General features: G+C 39.9%; 1 protein-coding gene across 1 annotated transcript; it reads right to left on the bottom strand.

The window, feature by feature from the left end:
• Positions 1-3,843: 3,843 nt before the first annotated feature.
• LOC141814251 (uncharacterized) lies at positions 3,844-4,580 on the bottom strand. Its single transcript, XM_074702188.1, has 3 exons — positions 4,390-4,580; positions 4,010-4,280; positions 3,844-3,930 (listed from the first exon to the last, which is right to left on the bottom strand). Exons 1-3 carry the CDS (start codon positions 4,578-4,580, stop codon positions 3,844-3,846), a joined length of 549 nt encoding a protein of 182 aa, XP_074558289.1.
• Between the last annotated feature and the right edge of the window lie 5,034 nt (positions 4,581-9,614).

Below are 9,614 nucleotides of genomic sequence, written 5' to 3'. Positions count from 1 at the left end.
CATTTTAAAGCTCAAGTAAGGTTCGATGCACTGATTTAAGCATCTTTTACTTAGGCTAGAATCCTATGCATCTCACACCAGTAGGGGTGTAATCGAACCAAAATGAGCCAAACAGTAAGAGGCTCGAGCTCGAGCTCGGTTCGTTTTTCCTAAGATCGAGTTCGACTCGAGTTCGATTCGAGCTTTAATTCTTAAGCTCGAGCTCGGCTCGTAATGAAATTAAATAGTTCACGAACGGCTCGAGCTCGGCTCGAAAAAGACTCGTTTTAAAATTAAACAAATTCAGTTCGAGCTTGGTTCAAAAATAGCTCGTTTAAAAGTTAAACGAGCTTAGTTCGAGCTTGGCTCGTTAATATATAATATTTATAATTCATGTTATATATATATATATTCGCAAATCTCTTAACAAACACGTTCGTGAGCCTTTAAACGAACATGTTCGCGAACACGTTCGTGAGCCTTTAAACGAATATGTTCGTGAGCTCACAAACCAAATACTGTTAAGCTCGAGCTCAGCTCGATAATATTTTCGAGCTCGAAATCAGGCTCGAGCTCGGCTCATTAACTTAATCGAACGAACTCAAACGAACTTTTTTTCGAGCCGAGACTCGAATAGTTCGTGAGTAGCTTAGCTCATTTACACCCCTACACACTAGTCTATGTTTTACAATCATAAATAAGGTATCTAGTGTGCTTTGTGAGATGCTCCACCTAGATCTATAGGTACATGCTTTCTAGGGGATTGAATCTAGTCTAAGGCTAAAATATTCAATCTTTACTTTTGAAAATAAAATAAAAAATTTAAAAATAGATTTTCAAAAAATAAAAGAATAAACTTTTGAAAACTTTTTGAAAAACTATTTATAATAGATTTGAAAAGAAAAAAGATGTGAATTTTGAAAACTTTCATTTTGCTAGTCTACTAAGCAAAGTTAGAGTAATATTGCATAAAAAAACTAAGCTATGCATAATAATAAAAAACTGTACATGCTGATCCAGTATATAATATGTTCTAACAAGTCCAAGTCAAGTCCAAGTCAGTCGAAACAAAACATCTACTAAGGTGGTGGTGGTGGTGGTGGATGTCCCCATGCTTTAAGCATCCCCACTATCTCTGTTATGCTCGCATCTTGACCGTCCAACCGACTGATCATCGTCTGCTGGAAGCTCTGTAAGGACTCCTCCAGTCGGGTCAGCCTCTGGTCAGTCGTAAGTGGAGGTGGAGGTGCCGGTAGTCCAAGTAGATCCTCTAACTTGACCTCAATATCTATGTCCTTGGCTGCTGGTTGGGGCTGGGGGTGAGGGTGAGGCTGAGGTTGAGGCTGTCGCCTCCAGGCTAGTACCCCATTATCATCTATATGGACACCACCTAAAGAAAGGTTCCTAGATCCTATCATGTTAAAGTCACTAGGAGGTAAAGTATCATCATCAGTGATGTCAACTCCTTGTGAGTCTAATAAGCCAATCAAAATGTGGCAGTAGGGCATATGGACCCTTCTACTAGTAACAACAGAAGATGCAAAAATAATGGTATGGAATATAAGTAAACCTATATCTATATCTAGTCTATGTATGAATGCATAAAGTAGAAATGAGTGAAAAAGTCTTATGGCACTGAGCTCCTATATCCTAACACTACAAGAAAAAAAGGATTTCCTGGCGGTTTTAAAATCGTTTAGCGGCGGTTTGGAACCGCCACAAAATCATTTCCCGGCGGTTTGGTAAACCGCCGCTGATACTGGTGTCGTTAAACCATTTAGCAGCGGTTTTAGAGAACCGCTGGAATAACCGCCACTAAAGTAGATTTCCCGGCGGTTGTTTTTGCGGCGGTTCGAAATATTTCCCGGCGGTTTGTTTAGTGGCGGTTAGAAATGATTTTTCGGCGGTTGTTTTTGCGGCGGTTCGAGATAATTTCCCGGCGGTTTTTTTAACGGCGGTTAGAAATGATTTCCCGAGCGGTTTATTTTTTACGGCGGTTCGAATTGATTTCCCGGCGGTTTGCTAAAACTGCCGCAAAAAGGTTTTCCCGGCGGTTTGCTAAAACTGCCGCAAAATGGTTTCCCGACAGTTTTAGCTTTGAGTGTGCAATTACAGAATTTTCAGCATGCGATGATTTTTACAAATAAATAGAAAAATTAAACTAAAAATTGTAATAAATTGAAAATTTTACTTGCATTAATTTCTTGCAAAACTAATGAACAAATATAAGTCATTACACACGGATATCAAATTTGTCAGATGTCAAATCACATACAGTGAATTTAAGTTACAAAAAAACTGAAAGTTTGCTTGGTTAAAAAAAACTGAGAAATCTCTCTAGCTTTCATGTCCCAACTCATGTCCAACAGGGTCACCTCTTCAATAGAGAATAAACGGGGCGCCGAGCGTTGAGGTAGAGCTCCTAAATGTATCCTACAGGAAACATAGAAGTTAATTAATATGATTGCAGAACACATTAAAAAAATTACAAAAAAGAAATAATAGATGATTGGAATCACATCCTAATGCGAAATTGTAACAGCGTGTCAGGGGCAAGTAACAGCGAAAACAGAAGCGATTGTAATGCTAATCCCATAAACAGAATACATCAACAATACTACAATAACACTCAAATGTGTCTATTTGCAACACCAAGATGCTTACATGAATCTCAGATATGTTATTCTACTATTTATTTTCCATTTGCTGAGGGATACACCAAGATACATACAACATTAGCATTTATTCGATCTCAGATACACCAAGATACACAAAAATTTCAATAATCCATCTATATATTCGGGAGTATCTCGCGGCTTCAAAATCCAACTTTTGTCAATATCTAATTCAATAATAGATAATTAAATTAAAAGCACGCTATAGTAGGTGCTAAAAAAGACTATTAAATAAGGCATAAAAAAAGGGGGCTCAGCAAGTTCTAGGGCATAGGAGACATACACATTCAGATCTAGGGGATAGGAGACATACACATTCAGATTAGCACAGTAATTTCTATGGTTCTAAGGGATGCTCATCATATAACAAGAGGATCACTAGTAATTGCTAGTGACCAAGGAGATCCATATAGGTGAAATGACCAAGGAGATCAATATAGCAGATTGATCAACATATGCCTATACTAATGTTGCCTATAGTTCCATAGTTGATATTAAATAAACCTATCACAAAGTAGATGCCCAACTGAGAACAGTACAAGAAGAAGATCAATGATGTCATAGAAAAAAAAATCAAAATTTTGACACACATAGAGTAACCAATAACAAAGGTCAGAAATGAATTCCACCTGTTGAATTAGCTACATCGAGCGCTTCACTTTGTACAGCTTACACCTTCCATCAACAATGTGAGTTCTCTCTCTGAGAGCTTTGATCCTTGATCGGCAAGACCTTTCCTCAGTTCTTCTAGTGTTATCGATCCGCTATTGTCAGAGTCCATACTCTTGAATATCTCGCTCAGTTCACTTATCTCTTCCTCTAATAGATAGCCTGCTATTACCTACAAAAACCAAAACCACGTAGGAATTAATTAAGAACAATTCAAGATGCACATCTCCATGAATATATACATGCATAGTATTCTGAAAAAGACATCTTGAATTTCTTTTATACATGTAAATCATTTTCAGCACAATTTTGATAGAATCCTTTTCAACTAATTAAAGAGCTCCCATGACTGTTAATCATCCAGATCAAAGGCCTGGACAAAGGAACTAAACAAGTATTCTTCAGCACCAGACATCCTTCAGTTCCCTCAATAAAATTGGATTCAGCTTCAGCTTCTTTCAGTTCTTGCTCACTCATGAGTCATGACATGAAATGCAACACTCATTTATTAAAAACAAATTTAGCAAAACATATTATGGATTAATTGATAGCTGAAAAATAATACCTTAGGTATGCCCCCCTCAAGGCTGTGATCATTTTCAGCAACCTGTTTGAAAATTAAAATGAATACATAATCCTAAAGTAAGTTGGATTTTAACTAAATATAAATAAAGGTTTTATATAACCTTGGGACTGGGACTGTTAAACGATGAGGAAGCAGTATCTTGCAAAGAATCATCCTCCTTCTCCCTCTTTAGTCTCAGTTTTCTGCTTTCTCCTGATACATCGACTACTGTTGATGAAGCTGGAGCAGCATCAGAGATGATGGAAGAGCAACTCACAACCTGAGATTTCTCCTCTGCTGCCATGAAGTCCTCCAAGTACATGGTCCATCCACTCACTTCTGAGCTGCAGGGTAGGCTGCTCACAGACGAGTTGATTGATTCCTCCATGTCTTTGAGATGGTGGAAGAGCCATGTAAGAGTCCTATTATTTATACATATCAACAACACGACAGAGAGAGAACTTGAGGTGATGATAGAGCAAACATTACAAATGGTCATACCTTGATTGTGAAATATCAACTTTCCCTTGTTCCTTTGCTTCATTTTCAGACCTCCCTAGTGCTAGCCTTGAAAGATCATTCATGCTCCATAATATCACCATTGGAGGGGGCTCTTCCCACATGGGGTCTGCGATTAGATTACAACAAATGCTCGTGAACCTGTAATCACAGTTAATGCAGTGAATGTTCATCAAAAGCCAAGTCCCTACTCACCCAATTTATTCTGAAAAAGACATCTGCTTTAGCTGATTCCAATTTTTCAACCCCCTCCTTAACACTTGATCCAGCTACTCCCACACTTGAACCTGTCATCCCTCAACTAGTGTTCCCTCACCACTTGAGCAACGGAAACATAAGAAAAAAAAGAAGAGAAAGAGGAGTAGAACTAGGGTTTGGGGAAGGAAAGGGAACCTTGATCACGCGGCCTTGCTTCGTTTTCTTCGCAAATGATTTGCTCTGTAACATCGCCGAAGAGGTCGCAGAGGGCAAAGAAACAGGATTTTTTGGTTAGGTTTTGGAGGTCAAGGCGTAGTGTGCGCCGTTAGAGAGCAAGAGGAAGAGGTGCTGTGTGCGCCGGTAGCGACCAAGGCGAAGAGGTAAAAATGTCGGCGTGAGGCGCTGTGTGCACACCGCTAAATAAAAACCTAAAGAAACTTTTGCCGTGAGATCTTGACCGCTTAAGAGAAATCGCGCCGCGCAAATTTTTGGATTTTATAAACCGCCGCTAATTGAATCAAAACCGCCGCAAAAAAAAAATCCCAGCGAAAATTTTAAAACTGCCGCGAATTAAATTTTAAGCCGCCGCAAATCATTAAACCGCCGCAAATCAAAATTTAAACCGTCGCTAAATAATTCATTTTTTGGCGGTTAATATAAACCGCCGGAAAACACAAAAAATAGCGACGGTTAATGTAAACCGCCGGGAAATACAAAAAATAGCGGCGGTTTTTTAAACTGCCGCTAAGTAGCATTTTTCTAGTAGTGAAATATTCTTACAACAGATTACAAGTTGTATACAAACAACTAAGCAATATCAAGAAGAAGAAGGGAAGAGAGGTTATATAATGAGAATGCTTCTTCTTCTTCAAGAGGTTGCTCCAAGCTTTGTGGATGAACACCAGCTGATTTCTTGATCACTAGAGCACAAGCACTTGGAGCATAAACAGTGTTGGTTGTGCCTTCCATGAAGTGCTCTCACTATTTAAACCAATTCAGTTTTTAAGTCATCAGTCGACTGGGTTTTCCCTCCTAGTCGACTGGTTTAGTCAAACCCAGAAAACGACCACTGAACTGCTGAAGTCACGCCTATTTTTTGTTAGAATTTTAAATTTCAGTCGACTGACTTTTTCCATCAGTTGATTGGTTTTACCTTCAGTCGACTGATGTGAATGATCAGTCGAGTCATTTTACATTCTGTTTGCTTCCGAACCAACGATAGTCGACTGATGTAAAGATCCAGTCGAGTCTATCAATTCCAATCGACTGATGTGAAGATCCAGTCGAGTCGATTCTCTTCTGTTTGCTCTCAAAGCAATTTCAGTCGACTGGTCTTCAAGTTCAGTTGACTGAGCAGTGAAAATGACTCGACTGGCGTGAATTGCAGTCGACTAGGTTAGAGTATCAAGCGTAGTATTCTAGTATTAGTCGACTAGTCCTACCATACCAGTCGACTGACACCAGTTTTGAGTGGTTGAAATAAAATCTTACTGAGTTTTTTCCTCGCTTGATCAAGAGTCTGGTCGTCGACCTTCTTGATCGACATTTGCCTTACCTCGTAAGGGCTTTCCTGTGCTAAGAGCTCGCTTCTTGATCCTCTTGGACTTTCCTTTCACCTCACGTCCAGTCTTTTCACCCGCAAGGACTTTCCACGATTTGTCTTACCCTGTAAGGACTTTCTGATGCCAAGATCTTGCTCCTCGACTCTCTTGGACTTTCCTTTTACCTTACGTCTGGTCTTCTCACCCGCAAGGACTTTCCTCCACTTGCCTTACCCTGCAAGGACTTTCCTGCACACTTGACGCACAAGTTAGATTTCTCATCTTGTGCTCTAAAGTTTATTGATGTCAAAATATCAAAATATAACTTATGGGCATGATTGCAACAACAATCTCTCCTTTTTTGATATTTGACAACTTAACAACTTTAGAGCACGATTTTCTCCCCCTTTGACAAATATCAAAATAGAGAATACAAAGTAGCACATGTACATATATCTGGATGTACTTGTAGCACACATATAGCAATCAAGACAGTGGAACATGTATGTGTATATAAACACACGAAAATAGACAATACTCATCCACAATACACGCAAACATATGAAAATAAACCATTAAATTACTTCCAAAAGAAGTCTCACATACAAGTGCTTTAAACAAGAGATACAGTAGAGAAACAGTCATACATCAATCATGAAATCTAACAAAGGTAGAAGTCATACATGTACTCAGAAATGAAATGTAGCAAAGGTACAATCATACATCAATCAGTAACATAACTAACACATCTGAAATGACAATAAATCAAGATCCACGGATGGAGGATCGTCACTAGCCTGTGCCCTACCGGAGGTAGAAGTCTGCGGAGGAGGATGACCGGACATCCAAGCCTGAAACATTGAGGTCAGATGAGCAACGGACCCCTCAATGGCATCAAATCGGTTGGAAATCTCGAGATGTAACTCCTCAAATCGAGTATCCTCAGACACAAATGCTCGATCCAGGTAGGCTTCCATATCCTCCTCAGACTCATCGTCATCAGATCTGTCTGGAGCTGGCAAAGCTGGTGCCTCCTCAACCCCCGCAGCTTCCTCTACTCCCTCAATTGTCGTTGCTTCCTCTGCCCCATCATCGCCAAGCTTGTCGAGGTGATAATCGTGGTCGTCCTCCCACTCCATGGACGATAGCCCTTCTTCATCCCAGCTAGGGAGAAGTTTCTTAGGCCAAGGCCGTCATAATCTGTGAGAGACTTGATGTTGGCCTTGTACCTAGCCACATCAATGCCTAAAGATGCAAGCCATGCTGTAATAAGGTGGGGGAAAGGCATGTGAATCTTTTTCTAAATAGGCATGGTGTAGTGGATAATGCAATGAAAGATCTGTAGGCTTATGTCAACCTCCAATCTCTGACGAAGGGCATACATGAGAAAGAGATGACTAAACCTAACATATGCCTGACCACGCGTGACTAGAGGGAGTAGACACCCTACGATGACCTTATACAGAATATTGTCTGGAGCCGAAAGACCCTGGGCAGAAAATATCTTTCTATGCGGTGGTCGGGCTCAGTGAAAGAAATGGTCAAACATAACATCAACAATAAGATGATCAAATGGAGCAGATAGGGGTTCGTGAAGAATCAGGTAACAGATAAATGCGTTGTCGGCCAGACGACAACCCAGAAAACTACACCAAATAGCCGGTGAAAAGTCAAGATCCCGCTTGGCTAAACGGGTATGATAGAGAAGCAACTTATCACTCACACAATGGAGGTTTTCATAAAATGCAGCTACTAAGTCTAGATTGATAGTGGTAGTACAGAAGAGAATGGTGGCTAACTGGTAGTTAGCAATGATTTCAATTATATCAGGATAATAGTCTCGGAAGAATCGCTCATGCAAAAACCTAGCAGGTATAATCTTGAAGTTTTTAGGGTGTTCAGCAGGACCCTTCCCCTTTGAAGAGGCCCTAGAAGAACCTTCACCACCCTCAACACGCCTAGTCTTACTTCTACATGAATGCATGAATGCAACAACAAAACAAAGGATTAGTGACAACAATATGATACGAATTAAAAAAAATTTTAAAAATAGAATGAAAAGGGGTATACTTCAGTGCCATGGCTGTGAAGGGATCCAAGCAACAGTGGTGCGCTCACTAGAGAGGAGTAATCACCTAGGATAAGAGGTAATCATCTACGATTAAACCGGAGGCCAAAGGAAGCAAAAATAGAGGCCAAAAAGTTAGAGTTTACTACTGCTCACCAAAGCAGACGAGGAAGAAGAGGTGTACGCAGGAAGCTGCGGCGCGTGCAGAGTAGGGGAAACACGGAGCAAGGCACGACTAGGGCTGGGTTCGTCGCCGGAGATAGCCGAAACATGGGCGTGGCCGAAAAGAGGGATTCGCCGGAGAAGGGAAGCGCACAATCGACTTGGGAAATGAAACGCGAGGGTTAGGTTTTGCGAGGTTCGCGTGATTTTAAAACACGCTGAGTTGAAATCAGTCGACTGAATAGAGGTGAGTCGACTAAAATGGAACTCCAGTCGAGTCCATTTCGATTCTGTATCTGAGTCAGTTGACTGGATTTAAAACCCAGTCGAGTTCGTTTGACTCTGTATCAAAGATTTACTAGGTTACTCGACTGGAATGAAATTCCAATCGAGTCAATTTTGCTTCTGTATCTAGGTTAGTCGACTGAATTTAAAACCCAGTCGACTCAATTTGGTTATGTGTCTAGATTTCACTCTATCAGTCGACTGAATTTCTGAAACAATCGACTGATATGAGTTCAGTCAGCTGATAACTCGTATCAGTTGAGTGAATCGCTGAAAGAACTAACATTGGGTTTCACAATGAGCCTAAATCAAAGTAAGAGATCGAGATAGTCGATATGGAATGTACAACCATGATCTTCGAACCAAATACACATTAATTTTGTATTGGTCTTCCCCATGGTGAATGATTCGTAAAAATTCTATCTTTTAGCTCAAAGTAATGCATCATAACAAGCATTATGAACCAAATGGATGGTCCTAGCATCTCATCCAATCTAAGTTGCATAATACACAAACAAGGTATTTCTTATGTGTGTGAGAGATTCATTCTAGTTAAGGGTCAAAAATGATCATGGAGTGATTTCTTAGACTACGAAGCACATTCCCAATTTTCATCTTAAGTAACTAAATTCGGCTTCGGAAAGTGGTTTAGTAAAAATATCAGCTAGATTTGATTTAGATTCAACATAATTAAGTACAATATCACCCCTAGTTACATGATCACGTATAAAATGGTGTTTCACTTCAATGTGTTTTGTTCTAGAGTGATGAATTGGATTTTTAGTTAGATTTATAGTGCTTACATTATCACAAAGGACTTGAACATTTTTATATGATAGTCTATAGTTCTCTAAGGTGTGAGTTATCCATAATAATTGTGAAACACATTCTCCCATAGCAATATATTCAGCTTCGATTGTGGAGAGTGCTACATAATATTGTTTCTTACTTGT

This window comes from Curcuma longa, chromosome 21 (genome assembly GCF_044706935.1).
Source record: "Curcuma longa cultivar G26 ecotype Majalengka, Jawa Barat chromosome 21, ITB_CL_G26_1.1, whole genome shotgun sequence".
Lineage (NCBI taxonomy): Eukaryota > Viridiplantae > Streptophyta > Magnoliopsida > Zingiberales > Zingiberaceae > Curcuma > Curcuma longa.
The sequence above is the reverse complement of the archived record's forward strand: the minus strand, read 5'-3'. Positions and strand labels throughout refer to the sequence as shown.